Source organism: Tenrec ecaudatus, chromosome 13, assembly GCF_050624435.1.
Source record: "Tenrec ecaudatus isolate mTenEca1 chromosome 13, mTenEca1.hap1, whole genome shotgun sequence".
NCBI lineage: Eukaryota > Metazoa > Chordata > Mammalia > Afrosoricida > Tenrecidae > Tenrec > Tenrec ecaudatus.
In genome coordinates this window covers 4,078,782-4,102,064 of record NC_134542.1, presented here as the reverse complement: position 1 = coordinate 4,102,064, position 23,283 = coordinate 4,078,782, and the positions used below count along the sequence as shown (strand labels likewise).

General features: G+C 52.7%; 1 protein-coding gene across 1 annotated transcript in view; it reads right to left on the bottom strand.

Annotated features, from left to right (window-relative positions):
* DRC11 (dynein regulatory complex subunit 11) overlaps nt 1-23,283 on the bottom strand; it is a 166,435-nt gene that overhangs the window by 85,358 nt on the left and 57,794 nt on the right. Inside the window, exons 3-6 of the mRNA XM_075530131.1 lie at nt 15,290-15,614; nt 10,057-10,176; nt 8,898-9,089; nt 8,221-8,292 (exon numbers count right to left, since the gene is read on the bottom strand). Of these exons, the coding sequence (XP_075386246.1) occupies nt 8,221-8,292; nt 8,898-9,089; nt 10,057-10,176; nt 15,290-15,614 (709 nt within the window). The remainder of the gene's footprint in view (nt 1-8,220; nt 8,293-8,897; nt 9,090-10,056; nt 10,177-15,289; nt 15,615-23,283) is intronic.

The window sequence follows — 23,283 nt, the reverse complement described above, 5'->3', positions numbered from 1 at the left end:
TCCATTAGCTGACGCGCTTAGCTAATGCTTGATGGGCACTGTCTTTAAAAAGCCCCGGTCCGAATGAGCAGGCTGCGGACGGGCGTTTGTCCCCATACCCCTCAGGGCCATTTGTCAGCCTCAAATATACGTGCCGAGAAGTGATGTGACGCTGCTAACTTGCGCAGGGCCCGTGGCCTCGGGGCTCCTCGACAGTGCTGGCCCTTGCTGTCATCGAAGGGAAGGTGCACAGGGAGCAGGGAGCGCACGAGTCATTGTCTGTGACCGGCAGATGGCCTTGCGGGGCTTGCCCTGGCCCGCCGACCGCCTTGGCAGTGGACAGAGAGCCCATTAGGGAGCACGCAGAGGCGGCCACCTCACCAGCTCCCTGGACGGCGGCCCCAGGCACGCGCCCCTATCACGGGCACAGACCTCTCGCCTGCTGAGGGTCAGGCCATCTCTGCTGCCCCATTTCCGGAGGATATGGGTGTGGGCAGGCGGGGCATGTGTCTTGGTGTGTGGAAATCGCCCATTTTGTCCCAGGCTTCCATTTCAGAGCACCGCATCTCCCCTGAGATGTCTGCGGTTAAACAAACGAGGCCGCAGGAGAAAGGAGGGCGCAGGAAGAAAGAACTGAGTTGCGAGCTAGCGAGCCTCTGCTTTTCTTTAGCCCTCAGCTCAGCATCCACACCAAACCACACCAAATCAAACCACGGCACACCACACCAAAGCACACCAAGCCAAGCCCCACCACACCACACCAAACCACACGCCACCAAACTACACCGCATCACCCCAAGGCAAACCCGCTACGATCGAGTCCTTGCCGACTGGCAGAGACCCTGTTTCTGGGACTGTAACTCCTTACAGGGATGGAAAGCCTCGTCTTTCTCCCACAGAGCAGTTGGTAGTTTTGAACGGCACACCTTGCGGTTAGCAGTATACCGAGCTCCCTACTCAGCTCCAAGCTGGGTGAATCTTTCTTTTGGGTGCTGCGATTGCATTGGCATTGAATTAGCAACTCCACAGAGCTCGGTGGCTGAGTGGGCCAAGCGCTGGATTGCTCACCCAAGCACAAGGTCAGCAGTTCAAACCCGCCTGCTGCTCCTTGGGAGAAAGATGAGGCTGTCAGCTCCTGTACAGAATGACAGTCTCAGAAACCCATAGGGCCGTTCCACCCTGTCCCGTAAGGTCTCTATGAGCTGGCGTCGCCTCAGTGGCAGTGGGTTTGGTTTGTGTTTTGGAGGTGAGGGAGGGTTTCACAGCAGTGCCGGGACAGGAGGGCTGGGGAGGGGGTGGAGGCAGGGGTCACCATTTAGGTAGCTTAGAGTGATTGTTTATGGAGATCGAGAATTTGGCAACTGATATTGGTGATGGTTACACACCATCATCAATGAAAAAAATGATCTAGTTGGAAAATGCTGTGTTGGTAACATTTTAATTACAATAAAGTACATATGCAATGTATGACGAAATACACCCTTCACCGGCTCTGACGGTGCGCTGAGGTGGCATACAGAGCACGGTGGCAGAGTGGTTATGAGTTGGGCTGCTAACCACAAGGTCAGCGGCGTGAAGCCGGCAGAAAGATGGGACTCTGCCCCGCTCCGTGCTACGGGGCCGCTGTGCGTTGGCATCGACTTGGTGGCAGAGAGTCTTGTTTTGTGATTTACCTCAAGCTGTTCTTGCCACAAACTTGGCTGCATTGCAGAAGACCCCGTCATGGGGTTGGCCACACCGTGCTACGTCCTATCGTGGGACACGCCGGCCCCTCAGTTGACCTGAACCTGACAACAGAAGCGTTCCAAGCTCCCACTGGGCATCGGAGCGGACAGCCAAGACCGGGAGGTGTGACAATTGGCCGGGGGTTGTAGCCCGTCCTTAGAAACACCTTGTGTGTTGTTGCCTGGTTCTCAGAAGCCCTCCTGGCATCCCACTGTCAGGGTGGCGCTGTAGACAGAGAGTGGATGCTGGCTTTCTAAGCTTATAGTTCAATCTCCGCCGAGGTCCTCCTTACAGTCCCGTGGGGGCTAGGGAGCCAAGGCCTCAGAGACTTGGGGACTTCAAGAGCAAGGTTCCCAGCTGGCCACCCCAGGTGCTGGTCACTGCCCTCCACTCTCTGAGCAGCTTGGGCAGACTGTGTGGCCCTATCCGGGAGCCATCACGGGGATTCCATGGCCATCACGGGATCCTCACTCACAGCCACCTTACGCTCTCCGAAGCTGTACTTCTTCGCAGCCTGGTCTAACTCGGAGTGCCTGGTGGGGTTGAACCGCTGGCCTTGAGATTAGCAGTCCCACGGTTGCCTGGCAATGCTTGCACTATTGGGGTGGGCAGACATAGAGGACTCCAGATGGGACTGCCTCTCCTGGCCCAGAACACATCCCGGGGCAGCTCTTTGGCATTTCCAAAGAAAAGAGATCTAACCAAACCCATCGCCACAAAAATTCCAAGTCATAGCAACATGGACCTTTGTTTTTTTAAGAACAGATTAGTATAATTATTTTTATTTAAACCATTTTATCGACACACAATTCACACAACATCCAGTTCAATAGTTTACGCATATTAAAAAGATATTAAAAAGTAGTGTGCAATCATCGCAGCCATCGATTTTAGAACATTTTCTTCTCCTTCTTCTTGTATTCATTATGACCGCTTCCTCCTTCCCGCCCCTGCTCCCACCTCACCAAGACCCCAAGAAACTACGAATCCTGTTACTGTCCCTATGGAGATATCGATCCTGGATTTCATCTACCGAAAAACATACAAAGTCAACAACTGAAACCCTTGTAACCACAACAAAATGAAGCAGGAGAAACACTGCGGCTGAAAAAGATGAACAAAAGAGATCAAAGAAAACTTGAGCAAATTACAAATGGGTTAAATGGGGACCAGACGACACGGTGTTCACTTCAACCCACCCTCCAGGTGTTCTGTCTGAAAGAAAGGCCTTTCATTTGCCTAACAGCTGATGACTTCATGTCAACTCGAAGATGGATGAGAGGCTAGCGGGTGGAATGCAACCTGTCAACCAGGCCACAGCCCGATGGTGCCTCCTTTGGGTTGGGGCCCCGGGCATCTCCCTGTCTGGTTTCTTGGCCTCCCTGCTTGCCCGGACTGTGCCCGCCTCTAGGTGGGCACCCCATCCTCCCAGCTGTCGGTGCCCTGCCATGTTCCCACCGCCCTTGGGCCCACACGACTCGGGGCCCACGGGCCTGCAGTCCCCCTGCTTCCCCCATCACCTCTCTGTGTCATCAGCCCACAGCTCTGTGAGTCTGCAGAGGGGTCAGGCTGGCCACACCTCATGGACTGGAGTTGTGCTGGGTGGGGATGCCTCCTTGATATAAGACTACTTCGTGATATCAAATCTCTCTCTTATCCATCAAGGAGTGCCACCGACGTTGCTTCTCTAGAAAGCACAGGTGAATACACCTGGGCTTGAATCGGCGCTCTCTAAAAGGAACCAAAGGACGCTTGGAGTCAGACGGGGTGAACAATACCCACGACCAGTGCAACTAATTTTGGCTCTGGAGGTGCCCCCCAACCTTCAGAGGGAGCCCCAGGAGCATGGTGAGAAGCAGGAGGTGACGATGTGAGAGGGCTTTCCCAAGTGTCTCCTGCCCCCCCCCCTGCCCCCCGCCCCAGAGGAAGTGTTAATCATGCAGCAGCCCGGGTCCCAGCCGGCCTCATTACAGATAAGAAAACAAAAACAACACTGCCTTCGACTGGATTCCGACTCGCAGACACCCGGATAGAGTGTCCAGGGCTGTGCGTCTGTGCTAGAGCGGGCAGCCTCATCTTCCTCCCGAGGAGCGGCAGGTGGGTTTGAACTTATGATGCTGTGGTTAGTTGTTGGGAGCCTGAGGCGTTTCTGACTCTTGGCGACCCCGTGCACAGCAGAAGGACACACTGCCTGGTCCTGCGCCGTCCTCACGCTGGTTCCCATGCCTCAGTCCTCGGCTGCAGCCGCTGTGTCCGTCCATCTTGTCCAGGGCCTTCCTCTTTGTCGCTGCCCCTCCATATTCCCAAGCATGATGTCCTCCTCCAGGGACTGGTCTTTGCCGACAACATGGCCAAAGCATGTGAGACGACGGCTGGCCATCCTTGCCTCTGAGGAGCATTCTGGCCGCATTGCTTTCAAGTTTGCCCTTCTGTCCATCTGTCCATGGCACTTTCAATACCCTTCTCCGGCACCACGATTCAGATGCATCGATTCTTTTTCGGTCTTCCATCTCCAATGCCCACCGTCTCACGGGTGGTTAGTAGCAGCGCCCGTACCACAGGGATTCTTATTGAGAGAGAAACTCAGACAAACCCACTCACTCACTGTCGCCGAGCCCATCCCTACAAACAGCCACCAGGCTCTGAATCTTTACGGGAGCGGGCAGCCTCCCTTTTCTCCCGAGGTCTCATGCAGTGACCTTGAATTTGGCTAGCTCTGATTTGTGTTGCAAGTTGTAAGGGAATGGGGTCTAGAGGTGCTTTGAGGGCCCGGCCGATACCTGGAAAAGCCATGTGTCTTGGTACGGGCCCCTGCATCCTGCTCTTTATTGTCATGTAGGCATGATGGCTTCCGGGCAGCATAAAATATTGCTCTGCTACCCTGGGACACACGACTCCAGAGGGGTCTGCAGAATGGCGTGCGGTGTGCTCATTAACTCCGCCCCCCCTCCCCTCCCCTGGTGGATTCACGCCATTGAAACAAGCACACTTGGGGGCGGGCTCTGCTGTACACATGGCCCCTCTGCAGGCCTGGAGGAGAAGCATAGAACGCGGCCGTATCTGAAGAATGATTTCTGCGACCATGGGGACAGAAACGTCTGGCCAGGAACAGAAAGCAGAACGATGGCTCAGTCTGGGCTCTGGCTTCAGGGACTGGGGAGCTCAACTCTGGGACTGGCCAGGCACCTCATAAAGATCAGATCAACTGTTGATCGGGGCACGTGGAGGGCTTCTATGTTAGCCTAATATGGCGCAATGCAATCATGGAAACATGGAATTCCGAAACGACGGGGCAGTGTCTTAAGCAGGGACAGGGTGGGGGAAACACAGGCAATTGGAAGCATCGCTTGGATGGAAGGAAATCGAGTTTCATGGCTGTCAGCCAGTTCTTGAGAGAGGCCTTCTTTAAGAAATGACAGCCATCTATTTTTTAATGGTGTGCAGTTTCAGCTGGACATGGACAGCGCAGGGTAGGGTGGGTGAGAAAACAGAAGAAAGTCCTATTTAATAGGAAACAGACAAGCAACTCCTTCTCATACTCTGTAGCTTTAGTACTGAAGCAGAATGAACACCCAGGTCGGCCATTTGCACAGAGCAGACGAAATCTACTCAGGGACACACCCGGACAAGGCTGGGAAGAAAAGATGGATGGGATCCAGGCAGCGTCCATCCTGTTTCAGGTGCATTTCTCATTGACACCTTTCTGGTTTCTCTGTCTCGTGGGCAAGGCAGGCAGCTGGCCCCTGTGAGTCAGAATCGACTCAATGGCAGCCTGTGGCTGGCGTGTTGGTGGCGTCACTGAGAACTTGACAGGGGAAAGCCACAGCAGATGACCCGGCCCTGTGATTCTGGTGTGTCCCACGGAGAACATGCTTGTGCAGTGCAGGCTGTGCTCAATTAAACGGAAACGTGATGGCATGGGAAAGCTCATGTGATTCTGAGGTGACCCCAGATTGGATCTCTGGCTGCTCATTTAATTTTTAAAGTGGGAGCTGGAGGGCTCTTGTGTCCACATGACTCTGAACTTTGGCTGAAGAGAGGAGCGCGGCCGTGTCATTACATGTCTGCCTGCCCATACTCACCAAACCATCTTTGGAGTATAATTGGGTAGTATTCTATTGGCATTAGCTTAAAAAAATTTTAAAGCAAATAAAATAAAGTTTGAATGTTTTTTTAAAAATTGCAGGTAGTCCCAAACTGATGACTCACTCCAGTTACCGTGAACAGCTTGTACTATCGTCCATTTGTTATTTTGTATCTTGGTGCATCTCATTGGTAGCAACTTGTGCTACAGACAACATGATTTGTTGATGATGTCGTTCTCATGCCAGCCACCAGAGACAAAATGGGGTCAATAAGGATCCTATAAAGCCATACTAATGACAACTAGACAACGGAAAGTAGACATTCCAGACAAGCCGACAGTTGATGTGCACCTTGAAAAATAAGGGTGCTAACTCTTGCTTCTCCAGTTCAGACTCAGGTGAGACCTCAGCCCCGGCCAGCACCATGGTTGCAGCCTTGTGTCTCAGTTCTCTGTCCCTGCAGTAACAGAGATACTGTGGGAACATGGACCGCCCAACAGTGTCTGAGACAAGAAGCCTGAGATCACAGTGCTGGAGGAAGGTTCTCCTGTGCTGGTTCTGAGAAAAGCACCTTGCCTCCTTTCAGCTCTGTGGGCCCAGCCTCCCGTGGAGACCTCCATGTGTCTTGGCTTCAATCTTCCCCTGGGTCTAGGAGGTTCTCAGCGCAGGGTCCCCGGATCCAAGGGAGAAGTTACTCTCCTGGCTCTTCTTTCTTAGTGGTTCTGGGGTCCTTCCAATCTCTGTTGCCTACACTCCCCCTCTCCATTTACCTCTTGTAAGAGAAAAGGCGATGAAGGACGTCCAGGGCAAACTCCCCCCACATCAGACCACCTGTGTCAGGGTGCTCATGGAAGTAAGGGTCACTCTAACCCCACCTCCTTAGCATCACACACACACACACACACACACACACACACACACACACACACACACACCCCTGAACACTTGTGACGTAAACCTAATCCTGCATTGTGAACATAACAAGCAGAGCCTGATCCTCATTAAGGTAACCGTGGCATCTTCAGTCCCCTTAGATGTATGCAGAAGCTGGTTAATGGAACAGGAAGCTGACAGAAGAATAAATGCATGTTCATTAAGGTGCCAGTACAGAATAATGGCTATATTCTGGACTCCCAGAAGGATGAGCACTTCAGCCAGAATGCTCCTCAGAGGCGAGGAAGGCGAGGCAGCGTCTCACGTGCTTGGTGAAGTAGACGGGTCATCACAATGAGGGAGAGCCTCGAGGAGATTACTGACTCAGCAGCTGCAACAAGGTGCTCAAACAGAGCAGCCACCGCGAGGACGGTGCGGGCTGGGGGAGCATTCCCTTCTGTTATGCATACACTCACTGTGAGGCTGCCTCTGGGCTGTGATCTGCAGGGTTGGCAGTTTGAAACCACCAGCAGCTCCTTGGGAGAAAGACAGGTTTTCTACTCCCGCCAAGAGTTACAGTCTTGGAAACCCACTGGGGGTCACTGTGAGTCAGCACTGACTCAATGGTAGCGAGTTTGGTTGTGTTTTTAACAACAAGACCACAGCACACAGGCCCTCATGGCTCTCTCTCCCTTGCCCAGTGCCAACAGCAGCTTAACATGATGCACGTGCCTGATCTCAGGTTTCATGAGCCGATGACTTGGCTCTTGGAGGCACAGAGGGCCCGTGGATCTCTGGGAGACTGGTAGGATGGCTGACCGACCAGTCCCTTTGCTGGGCTGCAGGGGAGTGTAATCCTATTGGGTGAATCTTCAAGCCACTTTTTGCCTAGTAAGCAGGCCAAACCCTTGCAAGACTGTGCCCAGCTAATCATTGTGTGGGAGGTAAAGGAATGGCAGGAGCCCTGGTGGCGTAGTGGTTATGCTCTGGGCCGCAAATGGAGAGGTTAATGGTTTGAAACCACCAGCTTCTCCGTGGGAGAAAGAGGAGGCTTTCTACTCTTGAAAAGAGATTCAGTCTCAGGAATCCACAGGGCCTGTGCACTCTGTCACATGGGCTCTCACGGACTTAGAATTGAGGCGAGGTCCTGAGTCTGGTTTCTGAGCGGAGAAGTGGGTCCAAAAGCCACACAGAAACAACTGGATGCACACACTAACCCCGCATCTCCTGTGTGGCAAATGCTCAGGCTCTCCGATCAGTTTCACAGAAGTAAGAACGTGGACAGCTTAGGTCCACGATGTCCCAGGCTTCAGGCTGTCCAGATGTCCCACAGTGAGTCTGGGGCTGGGCACGCATTGCCCTCCTCCATGTGTGCCCACCCCCTCCATTGACCCCAGGGCTGGTTCCTATTCTTCCAGCCTCACCAGCCATCCCCTCTGCTGCTGGTCCTCCCCGAGAAGAGACACGCTCTAGAGAAATCCAGCAACGTCTGCTAGCCTGGGAGATGCTTTTTTTCTCTCCGGAAGCCAGCTGCAGCCCCACGGGCAGGAACACTTACCATCCCCAGGAATATCATCTCCTCTTCTCTCGCTTGCTCCGTTTTCTTGCTCTCGTGGTAGGCTCTCCAAACCTGGGAACAGAGGGAGGGTCAGCCGGCGAACACACACATGCCTGCAGGCAGGCACTCGCAGGCCCGCACGGTTTCACAAACGGAGGTCTGCGGAGGCCGCCCTGCGTGGAGGAGCCAGCCTCGCTCTCTGTGCTGTTTAGCCAGCAGCCTGTGCTGGCCTCCCGCCTCTGTCTCCCAAGTGCGCATTCTCACAGTAGCCATCCCCACCTTCTCACCATCTGCTCACCATAGTGCCTACGACGGACCATAGGACAGAGGCGATGGAGCTTCCCGAGGCCCTGGAGAGCCCCGGTGGTGGAGTGGTTATGTACTGCTCACTGCAAGGTTGGCAGTTTGAAACCACCACCTGCTCTGCTTGAGAAAGATGGGGCTTTCTACTCTCATGGTTACAGTCTCAAAAGCCTTCAGGGGGCAGTTCTAGCCTGTTCTCTTGGGCCTCCATGAGTCGGCCTCAACTCGATGGCAGTAAGTTTCGGTTTACCTACATGTGAGATTTGGCATTCCGGACTTCATGGCCTCCTCCCTCTCCCACCAGGGTGCATCTTGGGAAGGGGTGTCATATCCACGCCCTGTCCCCCGACCCCCAACTCTCAGGGGTACCTCACCTTCTGAATGCACAATGCGGCGGCCGAGATGTCCAGGGCCCGGTCCCCCAGCAGCTTGTTCTGTTTGACCCTGTACTCCTGCAGGTAGATCTGCTTCATGAACAGGGCTCGCAGGCGGCCCTGCCGAGCCCGCTCTGCCACCTGGATGGTCTTTATGGCCTCATCTGGAGGGATTGTCTTCAGGATGGTTTTCTGCAGGAGAGCAGGGAGGGTAACGCCAGGCTCAGGCATGCTGATCACACCAACTGACCCCAGAAACACCCCGAGCTGCTGTCCAGTCACCCACTGCTGACCCGGCCCCCAGCACTCAGCGGCGCCATCTCCCAGTGGGCGACTGTGGTCTGAGAGCAGCCCCAGAGAACTCTGGGGGAAATGCTTCTAATTCCACGTGGCTGTGAACTTCTGGAAGTCCTCTCCTGTGCCACGAGGGAGCCCAGGGGGTGCAATGGGGGAAGCACTGGGCTGCAAACCACAGGGTTGGCGGTTCAAGCCTACCACCTGCTTTGAGGGCGGGCAATGAGGCTGTCTACTTCTGCAGACTCACAGTGTCAGAAACCCTACGTAGGGTCGGTCGCTATGAGCCTGGACCGACTTGCCAAGGGCCCTTGGTGGTTAATGAGCTTATTTGAACAATATTTATTTCCTGACTTGGCTGGTGTTAGCTGGCATCAACTCAGCTCCGACACATGGTGGCCTGGTGGACAGCAGAAGGAGACACACTGCCTGGTCCTGCAGCAGCCTAACCATCGCTCTCACGTCCAAGCCCACTGTTGCAGCCAGCGTGGCCTGCCGTCTCGGCAGCTGAGGGAGGCTTGCCTCTCTCTCAGTGCCCCTCCACTTTACCAAGGTCTCTCTTCGGAGACCCAGCCTCTCTGTCCTGCTAACAGGGCCCATGGAGCCCATGGAGCACTGGGATTTGATCCGTCTCTAAGTTCTTCAGAAAAGGTTGCTTATGAACCATTCAAAATGCGTCCAAAAGTTTATGAGACCTTCTTGCCTATGAGGGGCGGTGTTGCCTGCCCTTCTAAGGAAAACAATCCAAGCATTCACCGTCACCCCCTCCCCCAGATCCCGCTGTCCCAGCCACCCACGAGGCACCCCAGGTAAAGGAAACTTAATATTCTTTTTGAGATGGCATCTGCTAGGATGGGGTACGAACCAGGTTTATCATGTTCAGTCCGCTGTCGGCGAGGATTTGCGCCAGGATTTTCTCTCTTCCTTTGATCACTTCCAGCTTCTCCTTCAAAAAGTACCTGGGGATGGGAATATCTAATTGTTGCTAGGAAAGAGAGAGGGGAGGGGGAGGAGAAGAGCATGAGGGCCTTTGCCACGACCTGAGGTCTCAATGTCACGTGCAGAACACAGAGGGCACGTGTACCAAGGCCTGCCTCTCGAGGACCATCTCTGGGGTGAAATTGACAATAGCAACTTGAGAGGCTAGAGAGGGGGTGCTGGGGGTTGGGGTGGGGTGCAGGTTCACGTGGGTGGTGGAGGGTGGGGTGGGCTGCACCACGTGAAGAATGTGGCCCAAGTCACTGAGCTGCACACAGAGACTGTGTGGAGTGCGTGTATCTTTCAACATCAAGGTGAACCGTTCATCAAGGGACAAAGAAGGGCAGGTGGGTGACTTCCCGTTCTCACCAGGTGACAAAGCCACCAGAGCAAAGAGGGTGGACTCCTGAGTGCTGGGGGGATGGAAACAGAAACCCAATAAAACCCGAAAACTCACAGCCACGAGGCCAAGTATGAGCCACAGTGGCCCTACAGGACAGAGTACAATGACCTACCCGTGTGGGTTTCTGTGGCTGTCACTCTTTACGGGAGTAGGAAGCCCCGTCTTTCTCACTGGGGGCGGCTCCGTAAGGGTACCATTCTGACTCACGATGACCCCATGAGACAGGGGAGAGAACCGCCCCTGTGGGTCTCCAAGACTAACTCTTGACAGGAGTAGAAAGCCTCGTCTTTCTCCTGTGGAGTAAGTGCATGGTTTTGAACTTGTGACCTTGTGGTTCACAGCCCAACTCATAACCCACTGTGCCACCAGGGCTCCTTGCTAAGGAGGCAGACAGTCGGAATAAAGACTTGCAAGCACACCTCTTGTTATAAACACTGCAGGGACACCTCGGTGGTTCCTGTCAGTGAGGCCTTGACTGACTGACAGCCTCTGTGATGAGCAGGGACTTTGTTAAGGAGACACTCCTGGGTAAGGGTCGGGGCAGGGGCCAACCTATCAGTTGGGTTGTATCCTGATGACAGCTCCTTGGTGTCACAGCCTTTTTTTTTTTTTAATTAGAAGATCGTTTTATTGGGGGCTCTGACAGCTCTTATAGCAATCCACACATCAATTGTATCAAGCACAGTGTACACATGTTGCCATCATTATTTTCCAACATTGACTTTCTCTTGAGCCCTTGGTATCAGCTCTTCTTTTTACGCTCCCTGTGGCAGTTACATAATCTCGTGACAACTTGTGAAGGGGTGGAGTCTAGCTTGTCAATCAGGTCATTGGCAGTCATGCCTCTGTGTGGGCATGGCTTTCTCTTGAGGATTCTGGGAACTCCGGTTTTCCTCCCTGGAGGTGGGAGACACTCTCTGCTTGACATTCCTGTTGACACGCCACATAGAGACACAGAGATGGAGCCAGAGCCCTGGAGCTGGAGGAGCCATGTGGAGACCCACGCCAGTGCTGAGATGCTTCCACCGCCACTGGATCCAGAAGACTTTCCACCCACTGGTCTGTGATCTTCCTGCATTCAGTATCATTGCATGGCTACATGAGTCTAAAGAGGAATTTATGGACTGGTATTGGGTATCTGGGCTAATTTTGGATTTATGGACTTGATCTGAATTGGGCTGGGATGTTTCTTTTATATGAAGTTCTTTCTTATACACATGAGTGTCCATGAATTTGATTCTCTAGTCTACCCAGACTAACACATTCCTTCCACCTCCCACTCCCACCCTTGTAACCCCTTGATAAATTATTATTCTCATATCTTACACTGACTGCTGTCTCCCCTCCCCGATGGTTTCTGTTGTTTGTCCCCCTGGGTGTGTGTGTGTGTGGGGGGGGGGTGTTATCTTTCTGTATAAGAGTGAGAGACACTGGGGCTCTCTCTTTGTCACTTTGCCTTCCTGCTTGCTGGGAGTCTGCCTGCCTCCAGGAAACCCCGAGAGCCGTGGGTACCCTGTCATGTTCCCACAGACCCTGGGTCCACAGGCCTGTGTTCTCCCTGCGTCCTCCTTCACTTTTCTGTGTCCTCAGCCCGCAGCTCCGGGAGTCTGAGGAGGGTCCTGCTGGCATCGGACTTGAGTTGGACAAAGCTGGGATGCCTTCTTCTTCTTCTTGTTTATTTATTTTTAAGCAGTTTTATTGGCACTTCATCCACATAGCATACAATTCAGTAGCTCAGTTATATCAAGAACTGTACAATCATTACCACCATCCATTTTGGAGCATTTTCATCTCTTTTACTCCTTGTTACTAGCGTAATTATTATTGTGTGTTTTTTTTAATTTTGGCAAAAAAATTACCCGATTCAACAGCTTCTCCACGTCTAATTCATTACCATTGATTGTACACGTCCTGTTGTGTAACCATCATCGGTACCCTTTTCCCAATGACCCGCCACCACTCACATAAACCCAGTGCCCCGGAGCGAAACGCCTCCTCCTCCATCAGGGCCACCGGTGCCCAACTTTGGTTTCCTGTCTTTTTTGTTGTTTCAGTAGTTTTCTTGATACAAAATTCACATAGCACAGCCTCCACAGTCAAGTCACGGCCACAAAGAGGCGCATCGTCAAGCCAGCTCCTGCGCTCCTTCCCCATCCCTGCATCCATTGTTTGATGCAGACTCCCCCTCCCCCTCCCCCATGAGCCGCTGCAGCAGCTACATCTCTGTGCACCCGCTCCCTCTGTGCGTTGCAAACTGGGGAACCCAACAGAAACAGGAAAGCACCCAAGCAAAGCGAAACAGAAAAAAGAAAAGAATAATTATAGAAAGATTAAAAGTAAAGAGAAAGAAAGAAAAGACCACAGGTACTAGTCAAAAAGCCAGAGAAGAAATTTCTGTTGTGGGACAAGCGAGAAATATTTAAGCCTAGAACAAAGTCAGGTTGGTCAAGAGGGAGGTCGCTGACCAGGTGATCACACTGTGCCGTGGTTCAATGCACCACAATCAAGTTTACAGGAATGGTTGTCTGATAGGAGAGTTGTCTGAGGCCCTTGCCTGTGGCTAGAGCGGAGCTTCCAGATGCTTAATCTGACTAGATACTCTGCAGATGGATTTTGGGCTCCATGGCTCCCTACAAATTGGGTGTTCACAATTTATGCTCTGGTACTTATCTCTTCATTATAGTTGGATTTTAAAAACTTCATCTTTGGATCACACAGGCTGGTGTGCTTTCTTCAATGTGGACTTAATTGACTCCTCTCTTAGATGGCTGCTTGTGTGCATACAAGCGTTTAAGACCCCAGACACTATTCCAATGGATAGCCGGGCACCATCTGCTTTCTTCACCACACTTTGCTGGAGCACCTTATCTTCAGTGATCTCTTCATTACAATGCCTTCTTCTTCTTTTTTAAAAATCATTCTATTGGGGGCCCGTACAACTTTTATCACAATCCATCCAGCCATCCATTGTGTCAAGCACATTTGTACATTTTTTGTCATCATCATTCTCAAAACATTTGCTTTATACTTGAGCCCTTGGTATCAGCTCCTCATGTTTTCCCCTCCCTCCCCGCTCCCCCATCCCCCATGAGTTCTTGATAATTTATAAATTACTATTATTTTGTCATATCTGACGTCTCTCTCCACCCACTTCTCTGCTATCTGTCCCCCAGGGAGGAGGCCATATGTAGATCCCTGTAATCTGTTCCCACTTTCTACCCCACCTTCCCTCTACCCTTCTGGTATCACCACTCTCACCACTGGTCCTGATGGGTTCATCTGTCCTGGATTCCCTGTATTTCCATTTCCTATCTGTGCCAGTGTACATCCTCCGGTCCAGCCGGATTTGTAAGGTAGAATTGGGATCATGATACTGAGGGGGAGGAAGCATTCAAGAACTAGAGGAAAATTGTATGTTTCATCATTGCTACACAGCACCCTGACTGGCTCATTTCCTCCCCGCAGCCCTTCTGCAAGGGGATGTCCAATCTCCCACAGATGGCCCCTGGGCCCCCACCTCGTACTCCCCCTCATTCACAATGCTATGATTTTTTTTTGCAACGCCTTCTTGATAGAAAATTACTTATTGATATAAAGTTCTTTCATATGAACTGATACGCATCTAAATACATATGAGTGTCACTGCATTTGTTTCTCTAGATAAACGGTTTGACGCAACCAACTGCTGAAGGAAGTTGTAGAAACAACTCCACGACCTTAGCTTACTTAATATAATAAATAGCTCAGGCAGGAGCAGCCAGGGATTGAACTGTGCAGATCTTTGCTTTAAACGAACACTTATGTGACATGTTCTGCTTCTTAGTGTGTTTCAGAGAAATGTCCTTTTTAAGCTGGGCCAAAGATCTATGACGCAGAAATGGGGTGGCCAATTGCTCCTGAGAGACCCAGACAGATGGATGGACAGAGAGCTGGGAGAGACCCAGGGTATCTGGGCAGGAGGGTGCTGTGCCTCCAGGGGCCAGCAGGGGTGGGGTGGGGGCTCCAGAGCACCGAGGCTCCAGTGCCCACAGCCATGCATCCCCATGATGCTCACCAGCAGTGCACGTCAAAGGAGACGACACACCATCTGCAGACCAGGCCACAGAGGTCCACAGACCACTCATCTCATCCTCAGGATGGCAAGGAATAAAGACCTGAGAGTGAGTACCCATGGAACCAGCAGGGGCACTGCGGCTGGGAACTGTGGGATTTATATGAACCGGGTGTCCCCGAAGTGACACGGCCATCAGGCCTGGGTATGTGCCCTGATGTCCATGCAAATGGCAGTGACCTCTGTGCCCAACACCAGCCCCACTGTCCTCAGTCCATTCTGACTGACAGTGATGCTACAGTGTGCCCGAGGCCAGTCGATCTTTACTGGAGCAGACATCTCTGTCCCAAGGAGCAGCCAGTGGGTTTGAACCACTGACCTGGCAGTAGCACAGTTTCAGGGCTTCCCAAGGTCTATGAAAGGAGCCCCATATCCCAAGCGCTAAGGGGAACCCACCCTTGGTCAAGGACAAGATGATACGGGGGAACGGAAGGGCTGTGTTCGATTGTTAGTATCAAACAACTGGTCTGTCTGTCTGTCTGTCTGTCTAGAAGGTCTTTAGACTATTGGCTACAGGTCTACCTCCTGATTTGAACCAGAAAGAAACAAGGAGGGAAGGGCAGAAGGCAGGACAGAAGAGGGATAGAGAAGGCGAGGGAAGCTTACAGGAGCCAACTTCAGGTCCGGCAGAATGCTGTCGAAGTAGTGGAACTCGGTCAGCTCCAGCTCGACCATCTCGTTCTTCAGCTCCAGGATGCGGCCCATCACCCCGTCCAGCATTTTCCGGATGAGGAGCCGTTTCTGCGGGTGGACCATCTGGTCGTAGACGTTCTCCAGCTTCCGGAAGATCTGCACGTACTTGATGTAGAAGGTGGCCAGCATGTCGAAGATGAAGACCCGGTTCTTGTGGGGCTCGGCCATGTTCTGAGACTCCTTGTCCAGCAGAGAGTCGAGGGAGTCTTGGGTCTCGTGCCATATCTTGTTGTATGTTCTGCGGAGAGACACACAGCATGGTAGGTGAGCATGGTTTTACCTGGCACGAGGCTGGAGCCCTGGCGTCCCAACACAGACAGAACACACCATCAAGGTGAGTTGAGAGTCTTGCCTGCGTGGGCGTGGGGTTCTTTCGACCATTCAGGTGCTGTTTTGGTGACCTGGACTGTTTGGATAGGATCCCCCACCATTATTAGTAGGGCTGCTTACAGCAAGGCCAGCAATTCAAACCCACCAGCCCCTCTGCCGGAGAAAGAGGAGGCTGTCTGCTCCTTTAATGGTGCACAGCCTCAGACACGCTGTGGGGCACTCAGAGCTGGAACTGACTCCATGGCAGTGTGTTTGGTTTGGGTACCAGGACAGGTGAAAGATCGCAGAGCAGGCTGGTTCTCCATTCAATGCCTAATACACATTTTGTTTCCTAGCATTGGCTGCCAAACCGAAAACAATCCTTGGTGGCACAGTGGGTTAACTGCGAGGTCAGCAGTTCAAATCCACCTGTTATCAATGGGTACCCGGCTGCTATAAGGTCCCTATGCGTCGAAATTGACCCCGTGGCCGTGGTTTAAAATATACACTCACTTTTGTTCCCTGTTCCATCCTGCCTTCTGGCCTTCACCCCCGGTATATGCTGTCCCCGACCCTGTTCTAACCACATTGATACCGCCCTGATGTCATCGGTCACCCTGCAGGTCTGACAGTGATTTTCGGCTTGGAAGGCATGACCCATCCTTGGAAGAGCCCTTTGCTCAATTGAGATGAAGTCCCTCCCCACTATACCTGCAAGCAAACACGCCCCGCCCTGGCCCATAAGCCACAGCCGACTCTTTGCGCCTTGCGGGGCAGGGTGGGTGTGCTGCGGTGGGTCTCCAGGAATGTAAGTCATTAGGAGAAGCTTCCAGCAGCTGCTGGGTCTGAACTGCCAGCCCTGCAGTTAGTAGCCTGGCGCTTACCCCTCAGCGCCACCAGGGTTCTGAGACACCATGGGTTTTAGGTCAAGGGGCCACACAAGTGCTTTGGTGGGGGTCTCAGTGCCCAGACCAGCTCCGAGGACACTGGGCAGCGCCTGTGATGCTGGTGACCGCGTGATGAGCGCGGTCTGGCATATGTTGAGAGTGACCAGAATGTGACACGGAGGTTCAAAGTGGAGGCAGTTCCCTCGGCCTTCAGATCTGCTGGGCACCATAAGTAAGGGGTGGGGAGGCAATAAAACAGAGCCTTTCGGTCCTGAGTGACTTACTCATGTCCAAAATCAAACAAATAAAAACAACTGCATTTCCTACAATGGAATCTTCGGCACCCTTTGAAACAAGGGTGACTATCCAGCACCACAGACGGAGAGACCCTATGCTTAGCCACGTTAGTCGGTCCTAGAAATGTTTGATGGTGCCATTGTTCTAAGGAACAACTAAGAAAAACAACATCCATTTTCACACCGAAGGGTAAAACTTTGAAGACCTGGAGTAGGTCACATGGAGGAGAGGGAGGGGGGAGGAACAGGAAATTATGGAAGGAGGGAGGGTGGGAGGGAAAACAAGCCAACACACACACACACACACACACACACACACACACACACACACACTGGTGGGGGGTTGGAGTGGAGTCTGGTGGCGTAGCGGCAAGGGCAGCAGTTGGAAGCCACTCTGCAGGAGAAGGAAGGGGCTTTCTACTCCCGCCAAGAGTGACCACCTTGGAAACTCATGGGCAACTCTCCCTGTCCTGCGCGGCCACCATGAGTCTGAACTGACTCAATGGCGGTGAGTTAGGGTTTTGGTCGATGGGGTTTTTCAGGGGATATGGTTACTGATTTGATTTGATGAGCTGGGTGTGCAGCTGCACAGAATAAGTGTTTCTTTAAAAACCTAAACAAAGAAATATACGGTTAAAGTATTTAAAAAGGAAGAAGGGTCCGAGCCTTCACCTCCCTCCACATTCCTTAGCCCGCAGGTGTGAGCATTCGGCTGAGTGGGTCTGAGAGGAGGACAGCTACAACGGAAGTGGCCGTAGAGTCTTTAGTGACAGACAAGTCCGTTAAAGACAAAACTAAAACAACACTCCAATTGAATCAACCCTCCCCCCAACTAAACCCACTCCCATGATGACTCACTGCGACTCTAGGACAGACAGCTGCCCCTCTGGGCTTCCAAGTGATAAGTCCTGATGCGCACGGACAGCCTCGTGTTTCTCGCACCCAGCAGTGGCTGATGGGTTTGCACTGCCCGCCTTTAGCAGTCCAGCCCGGAACCTGCTCCACTCCACTGTTCCTGCACAAGTGGATGGTCAAGCTCCCCTGCTGTGGGCCCAGGGTTTGAATCTTGATGGCTGTGGGTCTGAGTCCAGTCTCTGAACCGACCTACAAATCTGTGGCCACCCAATCCCCACCCCCGATCCAATCCGTTCAAGTGACAAGGAGTGGCCTCTCCCGGTCTCCGTGGGCCTATGCCTGAGAGCACGTGGACAGTCCCTGTGGACTGTGGCTCCTCTTTCCTCGCCCCTTCATGTGCTTGGCTGGTTCTCATCCTGGATTCTCCTTTGAGAGCTTTTTACAACGTGACAGGCAGTGCCTCTGAATGCTTTGTGTACACAGGCATCTTGGAGCTTGCCTTTTAGCCCTAAGAAGCTGCGTCTCACCACGGAACAGAGCAGCGGAGCTGGCTCTTCCCTCTCACAGGGTCGGCTCACACCCTGCCTGCTTCTGGGCCAGCACCCCGGGAGGTCTCTGGGTGAGCTGCTGCTGGCCACCGAGGTTTGCCACTCCATGTCTGGCCCAGAGAGGTATTGAACTTGCGTTTTTGTTTTAAAATATCTTTTAGGGGTGGGAGGTGTTCTTAGGAAACACTTGGCAGCTCTAGGAACACCTTGCGCGCGCGCGCACACACACACACACACACGAAAAAAAAATATCTTTTAGGTATCATCATTATGTGCTTGGGGGCCCCGGTGGCGCAGTGGTTATGTGTTGGGCTGCTAACCGCGAGGTCAGCAGTTCGAAACCACCAGCCTCTCTGAGAGAGAAAGATGAGGCTTTCTACTCCCGTAAAGAGTTACAGTCTGGGAAGCCCATGGGATGGTTTCACCCTGTCCTATGGGATTGCTCTGAGCTGGAGTTGACGTGTGGCAGTGAGAGGGTGTGTCTGGCGTGCTTCCAGTGGACATGGGAGACTCTTATCTTCCTGGCCCTGAGTGGGGAGTCTGCATTCACGGGAAGATTGCTCTGCAGCACAGACGGTGGCCGTGATGACGATGACAATGATGTCAGACTACGGCGTCCCAGTGGGTGCAGAGCTGAGCTGAGGACTGGAGGGTGCGTAGTTCTGTGCCACCATCTGCTCTGTAGGAGAGCGATATGGCCTGTGTTTCTGTGAAGAGACACCTTCGGTCTTCCCAGGCTAATCCAGCACTACGCAAAGAGGGCTGTTCAGCGTCCTAACCCAAGGGACGCCATCATCGTCCACAAGCGCAAGGAACGTGCCCCTCGGGCCCTCCAGGAGACCTGGAAGTTTGCCAGGAAGGAGGTGGATGAATGGACACCAGGCTCGGCAAAGCTGTCTAGGCCAAAGGCATCAGGAACGCCCCGAACCGTCTCCGTGTACAGTTGTCCGGGAGACGTACCGAGGATGAAGTTTCCCAAACGGGTGCTGTACATTGGTTACCTACGCACCCGTCACCACTTTCAAAAACCTACAGACGGTCCAGGTGGATGGAAACTAGTGGCTGATGATCTAATAAAAGTTCTTTAAAAATTAAAAGATGACAGCTTCGGAAACCCACAGGGCGCTTTCTCTGGGTCCCGGGGCCACTGTGGGCTGGCACGGACTGGAGGGCAGTGGGTTTGGGTGGGGCACCCAAGCGCGCCAAGCACTTTGCATGTGCTCACGCCCACGCCCCTCACAGTCACCCTCTGCAGTGGTCACTGTCCTCTTCGTTCTGTGGAGTCTTACGATCCTTGGTCCAGTTGGCTGATGAAAACAAGAAGAAAACCGGGCAGGAAGGAGTTCGTGGTTGCCGAAGCTGCATGGGTCACACCGAAGCGGTCTGGCTCTGAGGGGGCAGCTCTCAGCCCTCACTGCATTCTCTCACAGCCCTAAGGCCATTCCACAAGGAAGACCTGAGAAGAGCGGTGGGTTTAGTTTGTGACACTGGTGAGGAATATTGACGGTACCCTGGGCTGCCAGAAAAAGGAACAACTGGATCTGGTTGGAAGTACAGTCTCGACGCTCCTGAGGAGTGAGGTTGGAGAGACTTTGTCTCACGGACTTTAGACATTGAGGCAGTTCCATGACCTCCTGCCAACTTGAGTGAAGGGGTGGGGCCTGTCAATCAGGTCATAGCCAATGAGGCCTCTGTGTGGGCATGGCCTTCTCCTGAGGATTCTGGGAACTCTTCCCTGGAGGCAGGACACACACTCTCTGCTTCCTCTTCCTTCTGACAAGCCACATGGAGCTCCGCTGATGGAGCCTGAGCCCTGGAGCTAGAGGAGCCAAGTGGAGACCCACGCCAGCACTGAGCTGGATCCACAGGACTTTCCACCCACTACTACTCACTGGCCTGTGATCTTCTTGCACTCGGCACCATTGCATGTATTATGTATGTCTGTAGAAAAATGTGTAGACTAGTATTCGACACATGCGCTAATATGGAAGCTACGGACTTGATCTGGACTGGGCCAGGATATTTTCTTAATATACAATTACTCTTTGCTATAAAGCCCTCTGTTACATATATATGAGTGTCTCTGGATTTGTTTCTCAGGTCTACCCGGACTAACACAGACACGGTCCCCGGAGAAGGTCATCATGCTTGATCAAGTAGAGGATCCTCCATGAGATGGATGGACCCCATGGCTGCTGCAGTAGGCTCCAACATTACGACCACTGTGAGGTGGCGCAGGACGGACTGGGTTTCACTCTCTGGTACATGGCACCACCAGGATAACTTCTTTTGCAAATTGGGTGCAGATTTACGTATCAGATCATTGTGTTTGCCTTCAACAAGTGAAACCGCTTAGCAAACCTCCCAACAGTGTGCCCTGAGCTGTCCCACCACTCAGCCACCCACCTTCTTTCTCTCTCTCGCAATATTTTCCCCTTGTCCAGATTTAACACCCGTCCACCCTCAAGCCAATTGCTTCCTCTCTCATCCCTCTCCCCTCCTCCCCCTGGTCACCACCAGAGTTGACCTCTTTTTTTTAAAATCGTTTTATTGGGGGCTCTTACAGCTCTTATAACCATCCTTACATCAATTATATAAAGCATATTTGTACATAGGTTGCCATCATCATTTCCAAAACATTTTCTGCTTGACCCCTTGAAATCAGCTCCTCTTTTTTCCCCTCTCTCCACCCCCCTTGTGAATCCTTGGTCAATTATATATTGTTTTTATTATTTCGTGTTTTACACTGTTCATCTGAAGGAACCCTGTTGGCACAGTGTGCTGAATGTTGGGCTCCTAACGGCAAGGTCGGAGGTTCAAAGCCCATTAGTTGCTTCTCAGGGAAAGATGTACGACCTCGGGAAGCCCCAGGAGCAGTCTCCTCTGACCCACAGGTACATAAGTCAGAGTGTCTCGATGGCAGAGGTGATTATTCTTCAAGGGGTTCCCCTGGGGTACAAAGGGTTCAGAGCTCCACTGGCAGCTGGAAAATCGATGATTCAGGTCATGGGCCCTGGAGCTCAGCATGCTGAAGGTCAGGACCTTGAGAACCGAGGCAGCCACCATGATTCAGTGTCTTCTCAAAAGGCAACAAGGACTTTGCTTGTCAGGAAGAACGTGGGGGAGGGGTGATGATAAACCATGTGGCGTGAATGCAAGGGATGATACCACCCCCAAACTCTTCTCACGCCCCAGTGCTCCACTGTGTTGGGGTGGGGATCTGGCCTCAGGGCACACTATCCCTGCTGCCTCCACAGGGCTCCCTGAGGCTAACAGGGTGCTTGCAAGCACACAGGGCTCTGCTCACCCAACTCACTGCCATCGAGTGGATACGGACTCACAGGGACCCTCCGGGACTGGGCAGAACTGCCCCTTGGGGTTTCTGAGACTGTCACTGTGACCGGAATAGAAAGCCCTGCCTTTATCCTCAAAGAGTGGCTGGGGGTTTTGAACGGCTGACCTCGCAGGTCAGAGCCCCACACATCACCACTCCCCCACCAGGCCTCCTGATGGCTCTGATGGCCCATTTTATTTCAACAGAGAGTATTGTCCTCTAAATCCCAAACCCAACTTACCAACTGCCCCTCAGTAGGTTCTGACTCAGCGGCACCAAAGAGATTTAATTCCATTGAGCACTGGGCATCTTCAGCCCTTGGAGGACCAGTGGCTAAAGACCAAGGCTGGTTGCCAGGAGCCCCCTCCACACACATCAACATCACAGATAGGAGGGAAAAGCAACGTCTTCCACCCATTCAGACCACCTGGAATCTTCTAGCAATTCCGTTTGTTATGCGCATGGGAGGGACATACAGCTGAGAAGGAAGGGCAATGACCACAGAAGAGGATCAGAGGAGGCAACGTCCTCTGTATGATAAGGGACCAGTGTCCCCTCATCATAAAAGTGTGTCCTGTCACCGTTTTATGTTCCCGTCACAGGGTAACCTGGGTGGCGTCACATAGCATGAAGTAGTCCTGCAACCTCATGAAGGGTTAAAACTCTGAGCACGCTCCTTGTGAGCAAAGCCCAGGCTCCTAACTCCGAGGAGGGGCAGAGACACCCCTCCCCCCCACCGCCCCATTCTGGTCACCAGGAACATGGAAGGGGCAAAAACGGAGGGCTCACTACAGGGTGAGGCCACCACCTGACAGGGCAGCACTGGAGCAGAAGGGTATGGTGGGTTTTGTTTCGAAGCTGGGGTCCGAAGCTCCACAGAGAGAACCACGCGGGGCCCCAGATCAAAAGGCCCGATGCCTCTGGCCAAGGATGGGTCAAGCTGGGAATGTGAGCTCAACCGAAAGGAACGCTTGACTTCACACAGCCCGAGAACAACGGTACCCCATAAATTATCCCCCAGATGCCAAGGGGCTCAGTGAATCTTAGCTCGAAGCTGCATTCCAGAAGAAAAACCCCCTCTCCATGACCCCAAGTCAGAGAAGACGATGCTTTCAAAATGCTAAAAGCCAGGGACCCGGAATGTTTCCAGGGAAGAATCACCAGAAATGTAAGCCCTGAAAGCCCAGCGGGAGAAGAGGAGAGAGACAGAAAGGCATCCTCCCTACCATGGAGACCATCCTGACGCAGGACGGGGTAGGTCTGCCCACTCTGGGCTTCTGAGACAGTCACTCTTTACAAAGCCTGGTCTTTCTCCCAAGAACCTGCCGGGGGTTTCAAACTGCTGACCTTGAGGCTAGCAGCCCAATGCACAACCCACTGAGGCACAAGAACGTCCTAAGCAGATGGGGAGAGGCAGGGCATAAAACTACTGGAAATGTGATCTCCAAACTCAGGTCCCAGGGACGAGGCAGATACGAGGGGCTTCACAGGATTCCTGGGAAAATTCCATCTTCTTTCAATTCCATTTTCCTTCCAGCTTTTTGGAAGCCCCCTCACATAAGAGAAGTTGATGTACAAGGACTAGACATACACCCTCATGGAACAGGCACAAGAAGACAGGAAATCAGAGAGGAGTTAATGGAAAAGAAGCTTCAGGGCCATTGCTTGGGACTAGTGG